At 33.7% G+C, this 27,902-nt stretch overlaps 1 protein-coding gene across 3 annotated transcripts; it reads left to right on the top strand.

The window, feature by feature from the left end:
• The first annotated feature begins 212 nt into the window (after positions 1–212).
• LOC132545471 (hydroxymethylglutaryl-CoA synthase 1-like) lies at positions 213–25,941 on the top strand. 3 transcript variants are annotated; one of them, XM_060209153.1, is made up of 11 exons: positions 213–325; positions 7,606–8,085; positions 8,692–8,748; positions 8,803–8,817; positions 14,280–14,444; positions 15,409–15,565; positions 16,381–16,551; positions 17,182–17,414; positions 19,194–19,369; positions 22,119–22,253; positions 22,978–25,941. In XM_060209153.1, the coding sequence occupies exons 2-11, from the start codon at positions 7,629–7,631 to the stop codon at positions 23,044–23,046; spliced, it is 1,635 nt and encodes a 544-aa protein (XP_060065136.1). In that variant the 5' UTR covers positions 213–325; positions 7,606–7,628; the 3' UTR covers positions 23,047–25,941. The 3 variants fall into 3 exon arrangements, with proteins under 3 accessions (XP_060065136.1, XP_060065135.1, XP_060065137.1); XM_060209152.1 differs by having other exon boundaries at positions 8,692–8,817; XM_060209154.1 differs by lacking the exon at positions 22,119–22,253 and having other exon boundaries at positions 8,692–8,817.
• Positions 25,942–27,902: the final 1,961 nt, after the last annotated feature.

Raw genomic sequence — 27,902 nt, 5'->3', positions numbered from 1 at the left:
GTGAAACTCCTTGGTTAAAGAAGCGGGAGGATACTTTTACGTTTTGAACCAATGACAGTTCGGATAACAACCAGTCATCATGTGCATTGAAAGATTTACACCGATTGGTCATGTTTTCCAGATCATTCAAACGTTTGTAGCTAACGACGCATATAACAGTCATAGCATGATAGCGACTGACGATATAATAAACAGTGTGTACATGATGTTTGCCTCGTGTTTGCCCTTGGATTGAAGAATGACTGCAGCCAAATTACATTTCCTTTACTTATGATGCGTTTCAAACAATCGTTCACAAGAAGACCAAGTTGTGGACTTTATACAGGTAATTTTAAATGAAGAATATCATGAAACATGTCCAAGTGAACAAACAGGAAACACGTTGTCGGTATCACGCCTATCACACATGTGAATGACACATAGCTCGTTTATCATAAGAGATAGAACGAATTCTATAGATAACCAACATGAAGATGGGTCAACTAGATATCGAATCATAAATTACATGATTTGACAATGTTAGTTGTGACGCAAAGTGTTCTTAACACACTAATATTTTCATAAAAAATATTAGTATGTAGCCTAAATTATGACCCGAATGTTCTCATTATCTCTGGTTGACCTAACATAGATTTCGAGTACTCATTTTGCATTGTAAGTACCCGTCAAATATTAGCTGCGTATATACGGCGATAATACAGATCATAATACTCTCTAGATATAATTACATCTAGTTCTACCACCATATTGTATCCCCCTTTGGGGATTCCTCATTGGGACTCATTTATACCACACGTTTGACAATGTCCCTCGTTGGACATTGTCAAACATCTGATATAAATTAGTTTTAAGGAGGAATCCCAAAAGGGATTACATTGGGCCCTGTGTGCTTGCTGCATGTGCTAGGCACCAATACAAATCCTACCAAATTAGCCCAAAACTTACTTGACCAGTGCTCATATGAATACTTGTCAGTTATTTCAATCATCATTGTGTAAACTTAAAAAGAGACATGTCATAAACATTCTCAGCTACATTAAAATCATATGTACCTGCTGTTCAGTTAATGGCAGTCGGTCAAACGACACCGATGTGATGTCAGTTATCAAAGCAAGTCTGAACCAATGCTCAAACACCCCATTGAAATACCAAATATTCACAATGTTGTTTTGGTGTTTTATATAATGATATTCAAACCTCTTCTACACAAAATTCACCAAAAACTGTTTCTAAGTCATTAGTGGGTTAGAAATATATGAAAAAAAATGACGTCTGTTTTGCATTAATCGATGCCTGAAATCATGGAGTAGCATGTATTTCTATTAGGTCAAAATGTAGACCAATATTTTTATCTTTACTTTATTTTGTAAAATGCATCATATCCACTTCAAACACAATACTTTTTTATTTAGATATTTTGCTCTCATTATTTGAAAGTAAGCAAAATATGCGTGCAGCAGGATTAGTTGCACAGTTGTTTGCTTGATTCAGATTATCAAGTGACGATTTCATATCATTACTATATTGCATCATGAGTGAACATACCTGTCGTTCTGTGGAACCGTAAATAAAAAAAATTGTGATAAGATATGCTGAATAACTATTCCTGTCCAAGCATTGGCGAAGTTCTACATACACACTATAGCAAACTGCAAATATTTTGCCTTTTTTGAAAAAAATATTTCAGACATGCTCAACACCCTAAACTTGATGTGATACAGATTTGTCTAAAGAGAGGAAATGAATTCAACTGTCTTTCTGCTACTAACTCAGTGAAGTTTGATATTATGAACTTAATTCTCATTTGTGTTTGATGGCCTCATGATAATAAACCTGTTATTATTGCCTGTTTATAGTAAGTCAGGACTAGCTCAGTTTTGCACTATATTTATACAATATTTAGAACTTAGTATGTTAAATTCTTTCAGATTTCAGCTTTTTCTTTTTTTGTGACTTAACATTTTATTCAATACAAGAAATTAAATACAACACGGGATACATAATGAGACAATATGTCACTTCCACACATATATCTTTGCACTCATATGGCATTATAATATTTTTGCATATCTCCAATCTTATAACAGAATCACACAAATGTGACCAGTATATTCATTGATATATCTCTAGATATGAATGTAAACACAAGCATACACACGCATACACACACCACCACCCCCATACACACACCCTCACACACACACTCTCACACATGCACAAACATATTTACTTACTGATGAACAAAGGATCTATAAACACCAGAGGGAAGTGTTTTTTCATATGTAATTTTCTTGTTGGTAGTCTGCATGGGAGTGTTTAAATAATCGTTGTATTGTTTTGGTTTTTCAAAAAAAAGGAAAGAAAGAAGAAGAAAAAATTTTTAAAAAAATAAGAAAGAAAGAAAAGAGAGTGAGAAACAAAAACTAGACACATATGTAACAAATAGATTTATGGGGGTAGGGCTGACATGTGTAAGTGTAGTAGCTGATATATTTTACAATGATTTTAGCTTTTTCATGCTTGCCAGTTTATGGCATAGCATGGCTTCCATCATTGATCATCCAACAGTCCAGACAGCACCAAATTTTCCCTGTATACAAATTCTTCTCAATAACCAGAAGGCATTGGGTCACAATATTCAGCCAGTAAAATGCTGAAATAAAGGGCTATGTATACCAAGTTTGTTAAAATGAATTGCCTTGATCCATTTTTAAGGTTTCATGTCAAATGTGTTAAAATCTTTTAAAAACTTGCACTCAGTAATGGAGATGTTTAGTATCATAATTAGTGATGTTTCAATTAATGAACTTCGTTGAGAGTTGGTTGGTTATGCCAATTTGTTAATTAATTGACTGCAATATTCCATGATTGATTGTCAGTAAAATAAAAAGTGTCATTCACATTTCCCTGTCTTTACTAGAGAAAAGTCCCGAACTTTGATCCTGTCGACAAACATGATGAAATGATCAAGTGTCTAGTTAAACAAGATTTGTCAACATTGCTTTTTAAGCACTTATTGATATTATTTTTTGAATACATAACATGAACCAATTTATCATTGGAAAAAATGTAAATATATGTCCTTTCCGTAATCAATTATTGATTTATCATCAATCAGTTCAGATAATCTGATGATCAATTATAAAAACTGCAACCTATTCCCAACAACACTTGCCATTATACATGTATTACTTCAGTAAGGTACTAGGATGAATGATTACCAATTTTGTTCGATTATGTGTACTTGACCAACTTTTAATGACACAGGAATATTTTTTAACAACGTCTGATGAATTACCAAAAGGCTTTGGATCATGACTTGGGGCATGTTGAATGCTGAAATGCAGGTTTACCAAGTTTTTAGCCATTCAAATCAACCTTCTCTCAGTGGTCCATTGCCTATGGTCCATCTGTCCGCTTTCTGTCTGTCCATAAACAATTCTTTTTTATTGCTATTTCTTCAAAGGTACTAGATGAATCTTTCTCAAATTTATATTTATATTCCTGTTGCCACTTGTTGCCAAAATTGATTTTTACAATGGAAGTTTGTCATCACTGTTTCGTCAGAAGCACTGAATAAATCTCACTCAAATTTCCCAGTCGTCCCTAGTTGCACCCGTTAGAATTTTGACTGATCAAAAAAGAAAATGGATAAAAACCAGCCATCATGGATTTCAACAACGAAATTTGTTATTGCTGCTTCTCCGAGGATTGTTCATATTTCGTATGATTTAGAGCAAAAGAGAGAAAAGAAGGGAAAAGATCCAACAAATAAAGATGTAGTAATGGTGGGCACAAAGGGATCTCTTGTTTTAAATAAATTTCCTTGATCTTTTCTCAAAGTCTCAGTGGTCAAATGTCTTGAGATATTTAAATGTCTTTTCAGCAATCAAGATGACCTGTGTCATGATATTCATCTTGCAGCATGCTGTAACAAACATTCAAATAAATGACCTTCATCCACTTTCAAGGTCACAAGGGTCAAATGCATTCAAATCTTCAAAGATTCTTCTCCATTTTCAGAAGACCCAAGTTTCCATTCTGTGTTTCAATTTTTCTGCATTTCTCACCCCTAACATCCCAGTATGTTGTCCAGTCTGGTATCTACTGGACTTAACATCAAATATCTTCCCATCCTTCAGCTTGTAAATGCAGCCCGGCAACTGGTCATGAAACTTTTATCAAAGATATGATAAGTATTTCTATATAAATGAAATGCTCAGCTGGATTATATTTTCAATTCAGCTTTTCAAGAATTCCTCATTAATTGTAAAACACTTTACACAACTAACTAGTCGTACAGTAGGAAAAATTAATTAAACACCCAGTTCACGGGGGCACGATGGTTTAATCAAATTTGATAGTACTAAAATATACACAGCTCTTATTTGTTGACATTATGAGGAGTAAAACGATAACTGCTCTGTCAAATATATATCAGAATTCTTAGAGTCAGATTAGGTATACTTCAGTGTGTGTTATATTCTGTATTGGGGTATTTGCCTTATGGTTTACCATTCCCAGATGTCCATTCACACAGTTCATATCTGATTGTACATAAATAGCTTCCCGTAGGTACACAGAAACTTATATAGGTAGTAGAGTACCTGGTATTCTCAGTGCTTAAATCAGATTTAAGCTGGGCTTCGTCCTGTATAGTTATATATTAACAATACTAAACAATATCTGATTGTATTATAAGTTATTTTGTGTGGAGTAAAAATTACCATACCTATTCTGATGAGATAGGTAAAGCCACTTACTGATGTGACATTCAACAGAAACAGATTATATTATGGTATGATGATTCTTTTGGAGACTGGTATATCAAGATATTTTATTGCATTTGCACCTGGTGGATTTTTGGGTACCTGTAATGGTGGGTTGAATATCATTTCATTGTGTTATGTTTCAGCTGTACTATATTTCAAATATGACAGATGTTGCATGGAAAAATACAGAAAATGGAAATTTCATATACCTGTAAAATCTTGAATGGTTGTTTTGATAGATATTTCATTAAATACATATATACAGACTTTATGATATATGGAATATTTGAATTTCAGTCCCCCTGTTGATGTTACACGATGGTGAGACACCTGTATTTTTTACATACTGTGTATTTTAAGTTGATGTTGTACATGTTTAATTCAGGATCTTTTTAATATTGTGTGATTGTTTTTAACATTTCAGTGCTGGAGTTATGTTTGTCATGCTTGGATTTTGATTTTTGTGAATCATTTTAAACTTGCCTAATTGTTGTTTTTAACTGTTCAAGTTTCATTAAAACAATGTATTAATTGTGATTAGCTTATACAGTCCAAAGGACTGTTAGTATTGTGTACTGGTGCAACATCAATCATCTCTCTGCCATCGTTATTATTCCCATTTAAGAAGCTTCTATAGACTAATGACGAGTGGATTAAATGGGGTCTGGAGCATGATCTTTCAATGAAGGGAACTTAATTTGTACAAAGAGGAGTTTGCTTTTGTTCAGATGAAGAAATTACAATCATATTGTGTTAAGCAAGGTGGTCCTTAGATGGAATGGCCTTTTAAATTTTGCATAACTGAGAGTCAGGTACTTCCATAGGCAAGGATGTAACTGCTTAATGCAAGTCAGAGACTTTGAAGAGAACACAAGTTATCATAACCCTTGTTGTGGACAAAAGGGTAGGGAAGTAAAGGTAAACATATCATCTGTATTCATTAATCCAGACAAAAGGACTTTAAGGCTGTGCTAGTGCATCCTTTGGTTAAGAAGATGCTTTACCATATAATTATACAGTATGTCAATAAAGGGTCTGGCCCCTCTTGGAATTTGATCTTTTAAATCCTTTTTCTTCATTTTAGATGATGGAATTTTGAATATTTGGGGTTACCTGGTAGTTATATAGGAGTAGGATATGATATGTGATTACATTCCAGGTGATTGATACAGGCCCAATGTGCCTCTTGTATGTAAGTGTACCAGTTGATGTTGTTTGATGAAGGGATGTTTTTCAAATGATGTTCTTAAAGTATTCTTATTGTAGTGGACTTGGCTTTGCTATTTCAGTATTAATCTTTGTGTCAGCAGCTGCTACGCTAAGGTAACCCATACCTGGTATATATCATCACAGGTCTTCAGAACTGCAGAGGAATTAGCATGCTGTAACATATTGTATGAGAAAATCACTCATGCTCTATACTGTATAAAGCAGTGATTCTGATCTTCTTAAACTGTAGGCCTTTTATATTTACCTGTGATTTAATGTCTCCATAGAAATCTTTCATAGCAGAACAAATTGAAAAGTTCCTAATATAGAAATTTCTTAAGAGAGCGGATATTGACGAGCAATCTCTTAAGTAAAACCACTGAATACCTGTCAAAATATACTTACTAGTGCTTAACACCAGAAGAAATGTAGATATAGTATTTCATCATATGACCTCATTTCTCCTTACATGGTTTTACAGTTCACTGATTTTATTGCCAAAACTTTCAGGTTTTTAACAGCACTTGCTGACATTCTCATTCCCAGTGATTTTTATGTTTTTGTCAATTTGATGAAGAAAAATCACGACAACACCTGATAGATTTTCCATATTAGAATGTATCGTTTTATATTAATTCAGAGAACTGTGATATAGGCAGATTTTTAGCCCAGTATTACATGTATAGTGTATGTTCATACTGAAAATTTTGTATTCTTATGCTTAATTATTGCATATGTATTCTAACAAGGAAGACTTCAGAAAATGACAGTCTTGTCAAAAAAATAAATAGTCATGGCTATAAATACTTTAGTATTGGGTTGTTTGATTTGGTTTAATTATTGTAGTAAGATCCCAAAACGACCTCAATGACACCCATAATACCATTGACACTAGTGTAAATGAGTTTGTTGTTGTTTACATGATTGTCACTGATACTTTGTGGTGAATAATAATAAATTTTCTTACAAAGAAAATGTCTTTAAAAAAATATCCTTGAGCGATCGTGACTATAACAATTTCTAGCTGGGGAAATTGACCCAGATGAAGACCTGTTGGCCCTATGTTCTGAAGTGATTTCACCCACCATGTCACCTGTGCACTCACCTGATCAGTTCAGTGATGTATTTAAATGTTCGTGTTTTATTGTTATAAATAAATGTGTGGTACAGCTCTCTTGATTCATGTAGATAATGCCTTTTCTACTAATTAATTCATGAAATTAATCCGTATTTTTTGTCATGTCTGAATTTATACCTGTGCTGTTCTATTTATAGATATTACCTGCTGTCTGTTGCATTGCTAAAAATAGATACCAGTATCTCTATAAACCTTAGTGTTATAATTTTAGGCTATTTTTTTTTCTCCTCAGTGTAATGATCTCTGACTGTAGTGAAGGTGTAGTATGTTCTTCAATCTTACTTTATATTCATAATAATGATATTTTGGAAAACGTAAAACTGAGAGTTTTACAAGTAGATTATTAACTGTTTCTTTGATTATTGTGTCTAAAATTTAATGATCTATTTTTTCAGCTGTCATTGGTTTAGTTTTAGTTAAATCATTTTTAGATATGATTTTTTGTCCAATTTTTTAATTTGATCTCTCGTTTCTTTCATTTTGTAGGAAACCTTGACAGATAGTAAAACATGCCTGGATCAGCTAGTATGAGTGAGAATTATAAACACTTCCCCACAGATGTTGGCATTGTTGCCATTGATGTCTACTTTCCGTCCCAATATGTTGAACAGGCAGAGTTGGAACAATATGATGGCGTTTCCACAGGAAAGTACACCATTGGTCTGGGACAAGACAAAATGGGTTTCTGTACAGATCGCGAGGATATTAACTCTCTGTGCCTCACTGTTGTGGAGCGTTTAATGCACAAACTCGAGGGTCACATAGGATATGAAAGTATTGGTCGCGTGGAAGTTGGAACAGAAACAATTGTAGATAAATCAAAGAGTGTGAAATCCGTGCTGATGCAGTTGTTTGAGGAGAGTGAGAACACAGATTTAGAAGGAATAGACACGACAAATGCATGTTATGGTGGAACTGCTGCTCTATTCAACGCCATCAACTGGATTGAGTCTAGTTCATGGGATGGTAAGGAGGTTTATATTAACAAAACATCGAGAAAATCACATGGTTTACACAATTTATTAAATTGTGTTCCTAACTGTATGGTTGGTAAAAAGTTATCACAGATTTTAATGTTTGAGTGTTTTGGTAGTGTTGGATTTTTCATTTAGAGCTCCAATATATGCAACTCCGTTAATACTATTTGTTTCATTATCCCCACCAAGTGTGACTTAATAAATAGCACTCAGGTTATGTATGTTTTTATGTTATAATGGCTTGGTTATCATGTGGACGTTTTCTGAGAATTTTTCAGAGTTTCATAAATTTGCCCAATGATGTGAATATCGGGGCTTTAAAATGTATTCTTTTGACAGAATTGGGAAGAGATTGCAGTCTGGTTTTTGAACATGTATTTTAGCATCTTATTAGCATAGTTTGGTATGTCAGTGGTAAAAATATTGAGATATAGGGACTTTGGTATGTCAGTGGTAAGAATATTGAGATACTTGGACATACTTTGGTATGCTAGTTGTAAGAATATTGAAATATAGAGGGACAAACTTTGATAGGTCAATGTTAAAAATGTGTCAAACTAGTCATTAGAATTATTATAAATTATTTGTGTTTCAGGACGTTATGCTCTCGTGGTTGCGGGAGACATAGCTGTGTATGCGACAGGGAATGCACGATGTACAGGTGGGGCAGGAGCAGTAGCTATGCTATTGGGTGATTATGCCCCACTTGTATTTGACAGACGTAAGTGATATTAATTAATATTAATTACAAGTACTAATTATATAATTCCAGATGTTGCACACTCCTTTCTTAACTTTATCAAGAAATTGCTCTACATCAAATAGAATGTTTCAAATAGTTTAATTTCTTCTTATAACATATCCCCCCCCCCATTTTTGTCCCACATTGATAATTGGTTTTGCATCTAAAATTAGCAGAATACGAAAAGAGGAAAGAAAAACGTTGTTTAAAAGGGACGATTCTTGTTGTTTTTGGTTTTTTTCTCATTGTATACCTTTAAATTTAATGGTGTAAAAAATGTGAAATTGTTGAAAAGGAAAAAATTTCTTCTCAACGTTTGCTGTATTCTGGAGACATTCTGTTTAATGGATATGTATAGACTGAAATTTACAATGATTAATCTATATGATCACTGCATATGGAATTCAGTCAGTTTGTTTCAGAACACGGAATCAAACTTGTTGGTTGTCTTCTGGTCATTAGAGATTTCAGAAAAAAAATCATGTAAATAACAGCAAATCTGTCTCATTTCAACTTAAAATTTACCTATTACCCCAAGGTCTGAACCATATGTTTATCCTGTTCAGTTACAGACTACACGGAAACTTTACACAGAAAACCATTTATATATTTTCAAAGAGTGATGGCCCCAATGACCTTTTATGTATTGACGGGCCATTATGAACATAATAATGACAATAATAATTTGTAGATTTATAGATTTTTTAAAATACAAATCTGTTAAATCAGTAACAGGGTTTTCTTCCTAGAGTGTGACTTTTCTAACCAGTGTTAATTGAAGAAGTTAGGATTTGTGATACTGTGAGGATCAGTAGAAGATATTTTGAATTTGCATTGGTAAAGATATGTAGCCTGTTAAATACAAACAAGATTTTAGGTTCTTTGTGTTTATCTGTGGCACTTTAGTGATACAGAAATGTATATTGTTACATGTCTAAAAAATCATTGGTTTCACAAAAAGGGAGTAGAATCGACTAGTTTCTGTATTCAGTCACATATACCAGAACAAGAAATCTTGGCCTAAGTTCAATAGAGACACTTGAGAATGGAGAGATGCTGCCCAAAGATTGCACACACTCTACTTCATTGACAAGTCAATTGATTTTCAATGTATAAACTAAGCTGGCTTTCATTGTACACTTGTCGTATTGAAGGGGATACGTATGTCATGAGGAATATATACACAATACTTTACCCAAACAGGACTTTGAACTTGATGTTACCAAACCTTTGGACTGCGTGTATACACAGCAGTCCTTCAGTGACATATTTGGCAACTATAAGGCTTTAATGAGGATTCAAATTAGTTCTGATCTGATTTTTATAGCTCACATGGCCATCCATGGTCAAAGTCCAACATGGAGGTATTAAGCATATTGTTTAGTCTACATGTACAAATGATTTACAGATTTTAACTGGTTTGGTGTATCATGGGGTCTTTTGTCTTTGATTTAGTAAAGTTGAACCAAAGAGATTGTCTATAATGAGATTTTTGTCTTTAACCAGAGTGACCTTAAAAGTCACTTCAATAAAGCAACAGTCCCAACAGTAGAATAACTCTTTAAACATGACTGCAATACAAGAATAGTCCTATCTCTACAGTACAGGGATAGTCCTATCTCTACAGTACAGGGATAGTCCTATCTCTACAGTACAGGGATAGTCCTATTGCTACAGTACAGTGATAGTCCTATCTCTACAGTACAGGAATAGTCCTATCTCTACAGTACAGGGATAGTCCTATCTCTACAGTACAGTGATAGTCCTATCTCTACAGTACAGGGATAGTCCTATCTCTACAGTACAGGGATAGTCCTATCTCTACAGTACAGGGATAGTCCTATCACTACAGTACAGGGATAGTCCTGTACAGGGAGAGTCCTATCTCTACAGTGCAGGGATAGTCCTATCTCTACAGTACAGGGATAGTCCTATCTCTACAGTACAGGGATAGTCCTATCTCTACAGGAATAGTCCAATCTCTACAGTACAGGGATAGTCCTATCTCTACAGTACAGGGATAGTCCTATCTCTACAGTACAGGAATAGTCATATCTCTACAGTACAGTGATAGTCCTATCTCTACAGTACAGGGATAGTCCTATCTCTACAGTACAGGGATAGTCCTATCACTACAGTACAGGGATAGTCCTGTCGCTACAGTACAGGGATAGTCCTATCTCTACAGTCCTATCTCTACAGGAATAGTCCAATCTCTACAGTATAGGGACAGTCCTATCTCTACAGGAATAGTCCTATCTCTACAGTATAGGGACAGTCCTATCTCTACAGGAATAGTCCTATCTCTACAGTATAGGGATAGTCCTATCTCTACAGTACAGGGATAGTCCTATCTCTACAGTACAGGGATAGTCCTATCTCTACAGGAATAGTCCAATCTCTACAGTACAGGGACAGTCCTATCTCTACAGTACAGGGATAGTCCTATCTCTACAGTACAGGGATAGTCCTATCTCTACAGTACAGGGATAGTCCTATCTCTACAGGAATAGTCCAATCTCTACAGGAATAGTCCTATCTCTACAGTACAGGGACAGTCCTATCTCTACAGTACAGGGATAGTCCTATCTCTACAGTACAGGGATAGTCCTATCTCTACAGTACAGGGATAGTCCTATCTCTACAGTACAGGGATAGTCCTATCTCTACAATAAAGGAATTCTTTTTCAATACAGAAACAGTGATCTAGAATCTTTTGGAATCAACTAGAATCCTGTAATTAATTGTTGAAATTCTACAAAATATCAGTCATTGTGTAGGTCACAAGGATTTAAAACCCTCCACATAAAATCATATCTCTATCTAAATAGGACAGACTCAGTTCGGTCACTGCTTGTCACACATCATAGGATATTGCTACTTTAATGAAATGAAGACAAATAGGTCAAGTAAGATCTTTATATCACAACAAGGCAACAATGTATGGACTTTGAAACCTCCATTTAATTATATTTATGAATTTTATCTGGTGTACTTACTCAGAGAATAGATTTGTTAACTCAGAATTATGATTATGCATTATATTTTCATTTCTGTAATTTATATCTAACTATAATATATCTCTAAGTCTGTAAAAAGTTAGATTTTTTTCAAAGTTCCATGTATTGGTATTGATGTTTGTTTGTTAACTGATATCGGTGAGATCAATGCATATCAGTACATAACATTATCTGATCAGTCATCCACAACATAGTTGGATGCTATGGTGTTACAAAGACAAAGGCAGGATGTAGATACATAAACACCAATCCATTAGACCTCTTTCTGAACCTAGTGACCCTGTAGTCCTGTTGAGGTGACCTGTACGACCCGATCGTGTTTTTGTTAAGATTTGTATGTAGACATGATGTACATAACAAAGGGGATGCAGTACGAGTACTAGTGAAGTGTTTTGCTGTGTTATTCTCCACAACCTCTTGTAAGAGATTATGAGTAATCCAGATGTTATTTTAAAAGTTGACAGATGAGCATGACAGAGTCGCTGGTGTAAAGTGACCACACTTCCTTGTGGTGATATTTTGTAACAACTTCACTTTAGTAAATGTAACCTGAGAGAACGGTCATTTTTTGAGTGGTATTTGTTTATCCTTGATGGAAATTCCATATAACAGTAAAGTTACCCACTATTTGTCCACTACAGTACTGACCTTTAACCAATTCATCTTCTTTGAAATCTATAACAGTGATAATAAGGTATAATTGTATAAGTACAAATATATTTCACAACTGTCTATTTGTATAGGTGGGGATATAAGTTAATATGTCAGAATATTAGGATAATTTTTTTTTTCAGTGTGTATTGAATTTTTTTCTCTTTCAAGGATGAGGAAAACAAAAGATGTTACCAGTGTGAAAATTTTCCATTTTGTCAAGGCCATTTTGTTGATTAGTGGCTATATAATATGTTTTTTTTTTAAACTTTATAAGAAATTTGAGAATTTCAAGCTGGTGTCTTAGAATTAACACCTTTGCAATAGAGCTTCATATGATTCAATGTGATTTTTATACCCTGGTAAATACAGATTTTTAAGAAAATAATTTCAGTTGTGGTATTTTTGTGGGTTCAGTCACAGATACAGGTATAGCTACATCTTAGTCTGTGGTACAGTATAGTTAAATAGTTTACTCATGGATGCTATAGAATAATTACAAATGTCAGAGTCCTCCCTGTGGACAAATCGTGGGTTGTTTACATGAATTATTGTGTTATCTTTATCAACTGGGTTTAAAATTGTGAGTCAGGGATCAAAGATTATTTGATAGAACATCTGATAGGCAAACAAGTGGCCACATGTTTCCTCTATCACATGCACTTGGTATGTACAGTGTTCTGCTGATAGTGGATGTGATATGGTTTTACCTATGATAGTATGGTGAACTTACGGTGACTTTTTTCACATCACTTCTTGAGAAATATTGTCTTCCAGCTATAAACATTGTTCAAACCAAGACCCTACTGTTCAAGTAAAACACAGAGAATTTAAGTATATGCTTACTTACTTACAAATTATCCACATCCATAATTAACTCATTAACTCCATTTAAACACAGTAGATGATTTTTATGCTGAATGTAATGCAGTTTCAAACTATTGTCACAACCTTGGGAACTTTCTGTCGCTTCCAATCCTAGCTTTCTTATTGTGTGAAGTTTTTTTGACAATACACAAAATTATCGTCTTACTGGAATATTCATGGTCTGTCTTCAAATTACTTGCTAACAAGATAATAAATAATAACAGATGATGTTTTATATCTTATTATTAAACTGTATTCAAATATCAAAATTACCGCAACTGCAAATTACCGCAACTTGGGTTGGAAAATAAGGAACCTCAATTAAGAGGCCACCTCTCTATAGAGGCCACTTTCATAATTTCCCAACAGTGGCCGTTTAATACAGGTTAGACTGTATGTGTTATTGAAAAAAACAACATGCAAAAACTGATTTAGGATTAGGACAACTACGATTTAGCACATTGCTAGTTTAAGTCCAATTAGTGTTTTAACCACTAAATCCTATACTATAACTTGTCAGTTTACATATTTTGAACATCTAAAGGTTAAACCATACCAAAGTTATCCTGGTATTATGACACAGGCTGTATTGGAGATATAAAATCCCATGAAAATATACCAAAGTGAAGATTAATAACACTGTATGACATGGAACTCTTCTACTTCCTGAAGACATTTGGTTTTCATATTCTAACACTTAATATTAGATCTAAAATTTAAGAAGACGTTCAAATTCAAGGCCGCAGTCTCCCAATCAGAGTGAGAGATTAGCAATAAACATGTCATTGTCCTGTTTGACAGGTGTTTATGTTGTGTATTTTGTATGTTTGACAAATGCTGGATTTTATCCACTATGAGATATTATATAATGATATGTTACTTTTACTGCTTTTTGTATGACAGGTGCACGCGGAATCCACATGCAGCATGTGTATGACTTCTACAAGCCTGATTTAGCATCAGAGTATCCCGTAGTGGACGGCAAGCTGTCTGTACAGTGTTACCAACACGCCCTGGACATGTGTTACGAACGCTACAGTAGGAGGGCGAAGGAAGAAGGGTTCAAAGGTCAGGATTCACTGATAAAATGGTTGCAGTTATTTAACCTATCTTAAGTAAGACATGGACATATTGTGTAATGAAAAAAACTGTCTATTAACATTAGTCAGTTTCATTTTATGTAATTTGAAATTCAGAATATATCATTTTGATTAAATGTTAATTTACATTTTGTCAAGATAATTCATTTTCAAAACAAGTTTAATGGGTTTTTTAAATTGACTTTCAAAGACTTTGGATGAGTCAGTTATAATCACATTTAGATTTCATGATAAAGCATCAATTAACTTGAATAGAAATCGCATATCAAAATGTAGACATGTTTCGACATTTCTTCTTTTAAATTCAAAACTTCAGAAATGTATTAAAACTATATTTGCATGGAGACCGTAAGCTAGATCCGGCAAGTAAATTCACAAAGTATTGTAGCAGAACTTTAAAAAAAAAAAATGCTGTTTGTAACTGAATATAATTTTTAAGCCATACACTGGTGTATGTCCTGATGTTCAATGCATTAATTGAAAGTTTCAATGGGTTCCATCTTGTATTTCTTTCAAGACTTGAATATATAGTTTTATATAGGAAAGCTGTTGGATAGACATTTTTGACAGGTTCATAAATTTATATTTAGATATAATTTTCCAGTGGGAAGCTGTTTGATAGACATAGCTGACAGGTTCTGAAATCTATATTTAGATATAATTTTCAAGTGGGAAGCAGTTTGATAGATATGGCTGACAGGTTCTTAAATCTATATTTAGATATAGTTTTCCAGTGGGAAACAGTTTGATAGACATAGCTGACAGGTCCTTAAATCTATATTTAGGTTCTTAAATCTATATTTAGATATAGTTTTCCAGTGGGAAACAGTTTGATAGACATAGCTGACAGGTTCTGAAATCTTTATTTAGATTTAATTTTCCAGTGGGAAGCTGACAGGTTCATAAGCTTTTATCTAAATCTAATTTTCCAGTGGAAAGCAGTTTGATAGACATAGCTGATGGTCTCCTGTTCCACTCACCCTATTGTAAACTTGTCCAGAAGTCTTTTGCCAGGGTCATGGCCAATGATTTCCTTACTGACAAAAACCCCGACTTCCAAGGCCGCTATGCTGGTTTGGAAGATTTCAGGTAAGTTTTGCGAGGTTGAATTTAGAAGCAAACATTTTTATGGCCGAGATTCTCCTTACTGTAACAATTGATATTTCTTATCATTCTTATCATTTCACATCATTCTTTGTCCATCAGCAAGTGTCATGTAATTGAATCAATTGTTATTTACAAAGTTATGTCCCTTCTCAGTTTTCTGAACATGGACATAAAAATTTGAGTAAATTTGAGCAGATTAAATAAAACTTCATTTTTTAACTTTTAGAATTTGCAAACACATTCAATTGAGTAAATATAAACAGAATTTGATGAAACATTAGGTTTCATATCTAGTGACAGTTTAGGCTCCTGGGCCTCTTGTTTATAATGTATGACATGATTACCCCCAATATTTTATAGCAGAAATAATTGAATTTTGTGGTCATTATAATGATACCTAGAACAAATTTAATGATGTGTTGTTGGATATGCAGATAGTAGCAGAACACCTATACAACCCCTGCACACACCCTCACACATAACCACATACACATAGGAACCAAAAGGGATAGACATGGTAAGATGTGCATATGTAAGGCTGTTCTTACACTGCCCTGTGTTGTATTTTTTTTGCGCTTTTTTATTTTGTAACTTTAAGAACTAAGGGAGGTAACAAATTATAATTTTCTCTTCATAATTCAGTAATACTGCTTACATTCATAAAGAAGTGTGTTTCACCATTCCAGTTATGGTGTTTAGCAAATATTAAAATTATATGGATGTCTGATACAGCAATATAATATAATATTGCGATATAATATTTGCTAAAATATCAATTTTGCATTCTTACTTTTCAGAGACATACAGCTAGACCAATGCTATTTTGACAAAGAGGTGGAGAAGGCCTTCATGACTGCCAGTAAGCCTCTCTTTGAAGAAAAGACACGACGGTCAACACTACTTGGCAACCAAGTGGGAAACATGTATACCCCATCACTGTATGGCGGCCTGGTGTCTCATCTTATGAGGTAAGATGTACAAGAAGCCTGAGACTGCAGCCTTATCTTGTTGAAAGTGTTTATTCTACAACTGGCAATAGTCAGTACATATTTGCAACATGTAGTTTTGCTATACTTAGCAGTGAAAATTTTCAGCATGTGCATTAATTTGTCCGATTTTATTTCAGGTTTATTTGTATAATGCATCAAAGATATGTTGTAAAGAACAAGTTTATTTATGAAAATTCATACAATTGCTGCTTTTTATATAGAAGTTTGGAACTATATTTTCGTTAGGCAATTATTTTTGTACAAATCATTAGACATAATTGAGTGTGAATTCAAGGGCAGGTAAACCAAGATTGCACAATGATCTTGAAGTTTCATTGGTCTTAATTTTCAATAAATGTTTCAGGATTAATAGAATACTTGGTAATTGTCTTAAAATATAAGCTGCGTTTTTAATCAGGACAGAAAGAAAAAACACATTAGAATATGAAATAGTTTCTGTATTTGCCATCTCTTGAAACATGAGATTTGTATAATTCTTAGACAGCATTTTCAGATAATATCAATCAAACAAATGATTTGTCTGTCTCTATCTGCATATTATATAATGAACATGTAGTTAAATTTCTGATTTTTTTTGTAATGCTTTAGTCACACCATTGAAGAGCTGGCAGGTCAGAGAATTGTCTTGTTCTCTTATGGGTCTGGATTAGCAGCCTCCATGTTCTCTCTGCGTATCTCTGAGGATACATCCAAGTTCTCAGCTTTACAAGTACTGTACTCCTGCCTCAGTGATGTCAAACCTCGTTTGGAAAGCAGGCAGAAGAGCTCTCCAAAAGAATTTGATCGCATCATGAAACTTAGAGAGGACACACATAATAAAGGTTTGCTGAAAAATAGAAATATCGTAAGATATCTGTTTACGAATGTAAATGAATATATACATTTAGTAGCAAACTACTATTATCCAATTAGAATTCAGATTACCATTATTTACCACATGATGAAGACTGTGGCTGTTCAGGAGTCTTGTTCAAGTGACCTCAAAACATACAACAGGATATTTTTCAGCTAATTAAAAATGTCTCTCATATGCTAGTTTGACATAATGTATTCATTATCCATTTAATACCCCCTTTTTGGTGAGAGGCAGCTTGTGGTGGGTGCGACCATCTTGGTTTTGGGACACTCAGTTATTATCTATTCAATAATGGACAACCATAATAATTGCAGAAGAAGAATAGGCTCTGGCAAGATTCCACCAGTAGCATTCTGAACAATTCAATTGCATTCAAACATAAGGGACGTAACTCATCTATTCTCATATAAAAATTATCCCCCTTTAACTGTTGGTATATGGTACTACTCCATATTGTCCTCTATTTTCAGGATTTTCTTATACATTCTTTAATTCCTTAGGAACTCAAGTACATGTGTATATTCTAAAATAATGCCACTTCTTAGATAAATAAAAATGTGGCATGCAGGTTACAGCAACTCTTTGGGATTTAAATCCTTCTGAAGTCAATCACCTGCTATCTGAAAGGATTGTACAAAAGACACACAAGTGAATAGCACCTATGGATACAAATGTAAGATTAGATACAAAATAGCCAATGAATGAATTAAACTGCATCATACAGCTGTCTCATTGTTTAATTAATAGGTTCTTCAAGCATCCTAGTTTTGCATTTTTTATTTTGAGCATTGAGATAGCAAAAAGACATAGATAAAAAAAGATGCCTTGTTCTTTCTAATGTTTAAGACTGTTCTACTCATGACGTAAAAAGTGTTAGAAAATTGACTTTTTTAATTATGGTGTTATCTGGAGAATAGTTGAGGGTTCAACACCCTTACAATGCAGTGATGGGGTGAATCATACACCATTTAAAATATCATTACTCAGAAGTGAGGAATGGATGATATGTCCAGTCATACCATACTAGTGAACCTTATTGTCACTGTATGTAAAGCTGAACATCTGTCATAGATCAGATGGTATGAATTCGGTAATAATAATTGCTTATAAAGAAAAAATTGTGATACTTTCATGCTTATAGATATATATAGTCAAAAACCAGATATTTATATTGCAATTATGCTTTAAAAGGTGTGAATTGGGAAATTAGTACATTAGAAAAAATACTGATAGGATCGCAAAATTACCATATATTTGCTAAACCCAAATAATAATCTGTGATATTTAAAAGTCACTTAGTTTATGCTGTGAAAGTATAAAATTGCTTCTGTAATATACAAAATATTTTAAAAATTTATACAATTATCTTTCGTCTTAACAAAATCGAGAACATTATTGATTTATTTTAGCCTGAATTTTCATAAGGAGAACTTCACCAATGCTTACATTAGGAATGGAAAAAAGTTGTACTGACAGCAAATTATCTCCCTTAGACTGTTCTAAAACTGAAAAATATCTCCCTGTGTCTGATAACTTGATTACTTACTTAATTGTTGTCTTGTTTGCTTCTTTACATAGCACCATTGATCTTCTAAACTCCATTTTTGTTTTTTATCTATCTTGATAAGTTTCACTATATCTGATTTTTAAAAGCTATGATGTTTGCTTTTGTAAATTCTTAATGGAAGTTTTTTTACATTATCAGTTATTTGTCCTGCTTTCAATGATATGTTTTCCTTTACAGCTCCCTATGTACCTGTAGGATCTACAGACACCCTTTTCCCTGGGACATGGTACCTAACAGGAATAGACAGCATGCACCGCAGATCATATGCCAGAGTGCCAGCATCGCCAACCAAAGTGACAAATGGTCAAACCATGTCAACTGTTGAACCCACACCAATGGACACTACAAAACAGGTAAGTCTGTTGGATAGATATGTCTACTGTCGCATCAACATTTCAACCCACACCAATGGACACTTCAAAACAGGTAAGTATATTGGCTAGATATGTCTACTGTCAAAAAACACTGTTCAACCTACGACGATGGACACTTCAAAACGGGTAAGTATATTGGATAGATATGTCTACTGTCGCATCAACTGTTCAACCCACAACGATGGACACTTCAAAACAGGTAAGTATATTGGCTAGATATGTCTACTGTCAAAAAACACTGTTCAACCTACGACGATGGACACTTCAAAACGGGTAAGTATATTGGATAGATATATCTACTGTCGCATCAACTGTTCAACCCACAACGATGGACGCTTCAAAACAGGTAAGTATATTGGCTAGATATGTCTACTGTCGCATCAACTGTTCAACCCACGACGATGGACACTTCAAAACAGGTAAGTATATTGGCTAGATATGTCTACTGTCGCATCAACTGTTCAACCCACGATGATGGACGCTTCAAAACAGGTAAGTATATTGGCTAGATATGTCTACTGTCATATCAACTGTTCAACCCACGACGATGGACGCTTCAAAACAGGTAAGTATATTGGCTAGATATGTCTACTGTCGCATCAACTGTTCAACCCACGACGATGGACGCTTCAAAACAGGTAAGTATATTGGCTAGATATGTCTACTGTCGTATCAACTGTTCAACCCACTACGATGGACGCTTCAAAACAGGTAAGCATATTGGCTAGATATGTCTACTGTCGCATCAACTGTTCAACCTACGACGATGGACACTTCAAAACAGGTAAGTATATTGGTTAGATATGTCTACTATTAATAAAATTGTTCAACTCACACTAATGGATAATGAAATCAAAATTGAGACCAGTTTGGTATTCAGTTTCAGATACATACATTTTTACTTCTAAACATGTGGTATTATACTTTTATTTTAAGGTCTTTCATGACTATAACCTTCTAGAATTAAGACCGTGTTTCCCTTTCCATGTTGTGAAAAAAGGGTTAACTAACTTTAGATAATGTGTGTGTATAAACTAACTTTAGAGGATTTTTTTAATTTTATAGTTTTCATTTTGTGATAAAATGAATTCTTGAGTGATTGGTTCCTTTATGAAGATCTGCTTGCCTTTGTAGAGATTTAGATTGTATTACAATGTGTCCTTTTACTAACTATGACTTGCTCACCTAATTTCGTTATTTCAACCTGACATCTGCCGCATCTAACCAGATTTCATCCTGTCAACCTGACACTAACCTGCATATATCATGAAAAAAGAAAAAAAAATGCCCGTAACCTTTGAATTTGAAAGGTTATTATAGTATATCCAGGTATTAGATAGATGGTTGGTGACTATTGACTTCATTAAATCAGAGTAAACATCTTATGTTCATTTAGTGTTGATTTATCATCGATATCCTTTAGATGTAACTTATCATGGGATTAATTATTAAAGATTCATTAATATTTAGGAGACTTGTTGAACAGAAAGTTATAGAAATTGGATAAATATTAACAGATTCCAGATCACATGTGGGTTTGCTGTGTCACCGACGAAATTGTGTGTTTTCTTATTAATTCTTACTTGTTGTGTTCAAGGATGAGCCATTAAGTATCTTATTCTAACAAGATGGTCCCCAAAATACAAGAAGTTAAATTTCACAATGATAATGAAATAGAAATTGATATAAGATGCTGTTTATCACGTTTTCAGTCTTATGCAAATATTTTCAATTTCTTAGTAAACTGACTTGAAATCCAAAATAGTGATAAGAATGTGATTCCAATCTATTCTAATTCTAATAACAGGGAAGTTAGGTGACAGGTATTGTGTTCTGTTGTAGCAGTCTGTCCTTTTTCTTTCATTTTGTCACATCGCATTTTGTGATCTTCATTTCCTACGATGTTTTTTTCTCTGCCTCACTTCTATGAACTCATCTTCACAAGTCAGTTTTTCTTAAGTTATTATTTTGGACCTGCCAGTTCTTCTGCTGTGATTTTTTATTATATGCTACAGGAGGCGGTCGTATATTGGGGTAATCTTCTCTGTCTGTCACACCGTATGTCCGTCCTTACATCCGTACGTCCATTTCTTGTGAACGCAACTCCTCCTAAACTAATCATCTGATTTTCACGAAACTTGCTCAATGTCACTACTACAATGGGTAGATGTGCATGAAGGGGCGATTTTTCTGTTCTTTGATTTTTGTAAGATTTATTCCATTTTCAACTTTGTATCTGTAGCTTGCTCAAAGTGGAGCCTTGTGAACGCAACTCCTCCTAAACTAAGGATAAGATTTTCATAAAACTTGCTCAATGTCACTAATACAATGATTTGATGTGCATGAAGGGGCGATTTTACGGTTCATTGATTTTTGTAATATTTATGCCATTTTGTCTTGATCTTTATATTTTGTGGTGGCGTATATTGTGTCCACGGCACTCTTGGGTTTTTTTTTTTTTTTTTTTTTTTGTATTTTTAGATTGTATTCCTTTTTTCTAATTTCGTAGAAACGTATATAACCTTTTACATTTCTTTGGTGTAGGACTTTCTTTAATCTTCTGGTACAGTTTTTTTTTGTGACATACTGACATCTTGTGTGTCTGTCTTCCTAATATCAGTTGTATCCATGTGCTATCCTGTTGGTGTTGGTAATGTTTTCTGTCTTGTTGATAAGTCTTGTGTGTAGTTGTTAGATTTAAATAACACTGATTTTTGTGTAACTTCAGAGGAAGCGAAAGACTGAGGATGAAACAGGATGTAGCTCAGTGAAAATGTCTTCTCCTATCAGTATGACTGATGATTCCTCCCTGGTTACAGTCGCTAGTGTCATCTCCCCTTCTGCCATATTTGAGGCTTCAGTTGTAAGTGAAAGTATAGTAGTAGTTATTGTTGCTTCATTCCCTATCATCAGACATTTTAAATGAATACTGAAGAGGGTCAGTGTTTTTTTTTTTTTTTATTATCATTATTGACCGATTTAAGATATGGATTTAAGTAGGAGCTCTCTTGTTTCTTAGGTCATTCCATAAGTTGATAGAAAGCACTAGAAAATTCGATTTTGTTTCTCATTTTGAAAAACCAAATGAATTTTTAAACATTTTTTGCTTGATTTACATTTTCCTGACCAGGTCTCATTACAAAATTACTTACCATCAATGTAATGATGAGACTGTAGTTGAAACTGGCACTTCTGGTGGCCATCTTGTACTTTGACTCTGAAAGCTTTCAAGTTTAGCGTGTAGGTTTCCAGTGGTCCCCTAAACCTGTTTGATTTTAAGAAATTCAGATTTCATATAATCAGGAGGAAAGAAGAGAAAGTAAGGGAAAAGATCTAACTTTTAAGAAATAAATTTCAAAATAGGATATGTGCTAAGATCCCTCTGGATTTCCTTCAGCCAAATCTTCCACTGAAACTCACCGGACTAGGATTTCATTTTGGGATTAGCCAAAAGGTGTCTTGCATTTCTATCAACTACAATTACATTCAGAAACATTTATTTGTTTTAAGTGACCACTGCAGAATCATTTATTTGTTTTAAGTGACCACTGCAGCATCATTTATTTACATGTTTGTTCATTTTTCAGGCGAAACAGTCATCCATACTCGAAGCCTCCAGTCAGTCAGGAGTCACAGCCAAGCTATCGCAGTCTTGACGTTGACTTTCACAATAGTGGACATTTTTATTAATATAAGCTATATAGTATGTATATTAAATGATTTCTGTGTTACAATGTCCTTTTCCACATCGGTGTAAGGCCTTGTGCACAATGATCTGTTGCTATGTTTTACCAATTGCAAGTTAGTGTAAGTAACATAACAATCACATTGAAGAAGAGATAACATGGGAAGGTCATGTCCAGTTCTCCTTGTATGTATGTATGCTTTTTGTCACAGGTCAGATATGATAGAGAATTTTATCTTTTTCATTTTATTAAAAAGGAACATAGCAAGCCTGAACATGTATCATTGTTTATTAAGTTTAAGAATAAGATAATCTTATGTGAATATAACACAGACTCAAACAAATACTGTGTAATAAATGCATAGAGGAACTTAACCTCTGTCTGTGTAATACTGAATTCATCATTCAAATCAAGTCTTAAGGTGGGTAATATATCAAATTATGAATTCAGTATGGCATAGCCACTAGTATGAGATTCTGTTTTTTAATGTACTAGGCTTGCTGATGTTCTATCAATTGATTTCTATAAAGTTTTGCAATAAGGTCGAGATTTGACTGATATAGACCAGGGTAATATATGCGTTTGATGGCATTTAAAGGTATTGCACATGTTGTTGTTTACTAGTATCTGATCTATGTATTTAACAATGATAACATCATGGCACAACACTTTCCTATTTTTTGTTGTAACACTGAATCCCTTCCTCTGTTACATGTCTTCATTTTATAAGTCTTTACGTACACAGGGACTTGATACAAATTCCCAACCCATGGTCTATATAAGTATGTATCATAGTGAATATTACACTTATGTATGGACGGTGGGTTAGAAATTTTTGTCAAGTCCCCGTGATCACATAGTATATATATTCAAGTTAGTACCAAATTGCATGACTTTAAAAATTGCCAGTAATTATGAATTCCTAAACCATTGTACATATTTGCAGATTTTATTGTTATGAATCTGTTAAGTTTAATTAATGTTTAATATATGTTTGTTTGTTTTTTAAGTATAAGTAGTATCAGTAGGTACTACGTTCATGATCAGTATCAGTTTGATGTGAACAGTAATTTATTACATAGAAAATTAATGTGATTTTTTTGCTTTTGTAAGTGACTTTAATTATTGTGATTACATTTTAGAAAATTCTATTTAGTTTACTTCCTAGGCAAGAAAATCAATTATGAATCAATTTTTGGTGGGTGAAAACAATGACTAGTAAATAAAACTTGTGTTTTATTCTGTTAAAATTCTGGTAATGAGATGATGGATGAAATTAATGAAATTTGACTATGTATTTAAAACTACATAACTATGTTATATCCTTAATGATTTTTTTTTTTAATCCATAAAGAAATTTGAAATACTAAAACCTGAAAAAGTTTGTGGACGCAAATTTTTCTACAGGAAAATTTTAATTATTGGGTTGTTGTTAATGATGAAACATTCTAAAGTTTGTAGAATATTACTTGCCATTTAGTTTGTTTGGATAGTCATCATGGTGCTTATCAATCTCTTTTATATTTTTTGTATCTGGTATGTTTTGTAGAAGTTTTTTTTTAGATTTTGTTGTTAATTCAACAAATTTTTTGGTAAGTAGCTTTTGTGGGGAACAAGATTTTTGTAAAGTGATTGTTTCCAAGTGACCTTACTTATCATGTGCTTGAGGCTTTGACTATAACACAATGTTATCTTATATGTATGTAGCTTTATATAGAACTGTATAAATATGTTTAATCAACAGTGTGAAAAATCTGGTAGAAATAATAATTATAACACCAGGAAGACACTGAAATATTTAAAGAAATACTCTATTTATATGAAGACAAATAACCTGGGATTGGTTCGGGTTCTGAGTTTTGCCAGTTCTATGCAGTTCTCACCATTTTTAATTATCGGTAGACTGATTCAGTTGTTGCCATGTAAAGTTAAAAAGATTTCGATGAATTCTTACTTGAAATAACATCTGAAGTGTGATTCTCCAAAACACAAATGTTTACGTTTTGAAAATAAATGTTGGTTCAAATAATACACAGTATATTCAATATCACATAATATGTTAAAATTGGTATTAAGATTTTTAAAAGCAGCTGGAAACACAAGTTTCATTGTTTATTGAATTTAAATCCATTCACCAGTTTTATCAGACATTTTGTTTCCTTCATTGTAATTATATAGGTGTTTTACCAACAGAACACAAACGAAACTTTGTTGAAATATATCTACCATGTAAAAATATTTGGTGCAAAGCACAGTTTGAAAAGTGATGTTATACTTTTGTGTAAACATGCTTTTAAAATGTTCCACACACAGTCCTGTTTAATTCTTTCTCGTTTCTTAAATATATACACATCTTCAATTTTTTTTATTTATGAAGAAACTATTATATTGGAGCTATTAGTGGCACCATGGGAGGGAGGGAGGAGTATGTAGGAGTGTGGTGTGGGAAGAATGATAGAACTTCAACAAAGATTGAACATATGTAGAAAAGTTGACACAAAAACAATATATGGAGTGTGGAGGGAGGTATGTTAAAAGGAATGAAATTTTGTAGAAAAAATGAAAGAAAACAGGATGATAAAACATGATATGATAGAAAAAGAGATGTGTGAATGTGTATGGAAAGGAAGTTTGAATAGAACCTTCTACAGTACCACCCAGAAATGCATTTATAGAAATTGAGTTCTACCAATTGAGAATAAACCTGTAGTGTTTCGCTTGCAAAACCTGGATTTTCGTCCTGTGATAGTTGGTGTTTTATCGCTTTAAGGAGAAAAAGAAGTGTGTTTTGTGATATTTGTTGGTAATATGATTCAGACAAATCAGTATACTTCGAAGTCCTAACATTAAACCTTCTTAAATTGATTACCTAGTTTGTTCTGTATTTACATCAGTGTCCAGTTATATGCCCTATTGATATACAACATTCCTGGTATGTTCTCAAACTTCTTTCTAGGAAACACTTTTTAGTGGTAATATTTCAATACGTGTGTACCAATATGGCATTAAATTTGCGAAAACACTAAGTTAAAGATATTTGCGTTCTCAGTCAAGTGACGTCATGTCGCGTTCTCAGTCAAGTGACGTCATGTCTTTTGCTGTCGACAGTACTGCATCTTATCCTACATTTCCTCTTTTCCTTCACAGTCCTAATACTCTATAGTAGGAAAAGACTGTGCGTTGTCAAGATGATAAACCTATTTCACTTCTAGACGCGTTTTTGTACCAATATGGATTTCAAATCTAGGGTTTTGTGAATAAACCATTTGTGTGCCACACCGAATTTTGCTGTGTTTGATGTGTAAATAAGAATTTTAATTAATTTTAACAAAAAAAAAAAAAAAAAAACGATTTGTTATTCAATATGTACATGATACTTGAGGCGTTCCGACCACTTTCGCTCCCTGAGAGAGTGATAGCTATCGTAACCCCTGAAACATCAATATGAATTAATTTGGAAACTTTCATTTCTTGTGTATTTTCATTATTTCATAAGCTGATTTTAGTCTTAACGTTTCCATTGTATTTGCCATACACGACAATGTTAACTGCTGTAGTGAAATGAAAATCGACATTATAATAGATTGATGAGTACTTTTACGCGGAATTTTACTGCAGTCGTCATCCGAGGATATAAAAAACGTGTACTGGGAATCGTTATGTATAAAACATGCACTTGAAACAATTATGAAATATATGAACGAGTCACGTATACTTTAGCTAAACTGTAATATACAACGCCTACAACCACGTATAAACAGTCGTTACATCGTGATATCTAAAACGAAAAGTGAAACTAGTACTAACTGTTTCCATAAAATGAATTTGGTCAATTAGCTCAACAAAATATTTATTGAAATAATTATATATTATACTGAATATATGTTGATATGAATATCGTTTTCCTAGCTCGGTCATTGACTTTTTCGCTCCCGTCCTGACATTAGTGACTACCATGACAAATTTTGGTGGAACTGAACACGTGACACCAGCTGCTGTATCTTTTGAGCAGGTTTCATTATGCCTACTGGAGTAAAAATAAGCGACCCATCATTTGTGAATTAAGTAATTGTAAAATACACCTCATTGTAGAGAAAGAAACCCTTGTTGATTGTAAATAAATCTGTAAAATATCTTCCTTCACAGTAACATTCTGGTTCCCTCGTGCCGTGATACCGGATACAGTAAGATTAGTCACATATGGCGTTTAAACGTACTCACTTTCTTACTGTCTTTTTCAGTTCTGTTCTTTTTTTATCGGTCTGTAATTTCTGGTTCAGTTATAGAGATATCTGCACGTAACACTCCCACCGCACCCCAATCCCCCTCCCCCCACCCCGCCTAACCCCCACCCCCGGTCCCATATATATATATATATATATATCCTTGTTGTTAACATTGCCTCTTGTAAATATATAATCGATTTCATCAGTTAGAACACGAAAATTAAAATCTATTGAATTAAATGCCGTCCTTTGACAAACAAGGACATGATTTCACAGAATGACAACTATAATTGACTTTGTGATGTGTTATTTTTATGTAATGCCAGCGCAACATTACGGATAAGTTTTGTACAAGTGATATGTATCAACATTCCACGTGTCTATAGCTATGACCTCGCGCACTATGATTTATCCCGGACGAGCGTTGTTTCCGGACCTTACCCTTGTTACCAACATACACATACCACACCTTTTGGGATATCCCAGTAAACACCACGTGTTAACATTCTATAACCTTCTACAACATAATGTAACATTGACTGTAATTATTTTGTCATTAAAGGTGTTACAAACATCAATAATTACAAATACTATTCTCTA

Source organism: Ylistrum balloti, unplaced genomic scaffold (genome assembly GCF_031769215.1).
Source record: "Ylistrum balloti isolate Yb309-2 unplaced genomic scaffold, AGI_CSIRO_Ybal_v1 Utg369850, whole genome shotgun sequence".
Classification (NCBI taxonomy): Eukaryota; Metazoa; Mollusca; class Bivalvia; order Pectinida; family Pectinidae; genus Ylistrum; species Ylistrum balloti.
The sequence above is the reverse complement of the archived record's forward strand: the minus strand, read 5'-3'. Positions and strand labels throughout refer to the sequence as shown.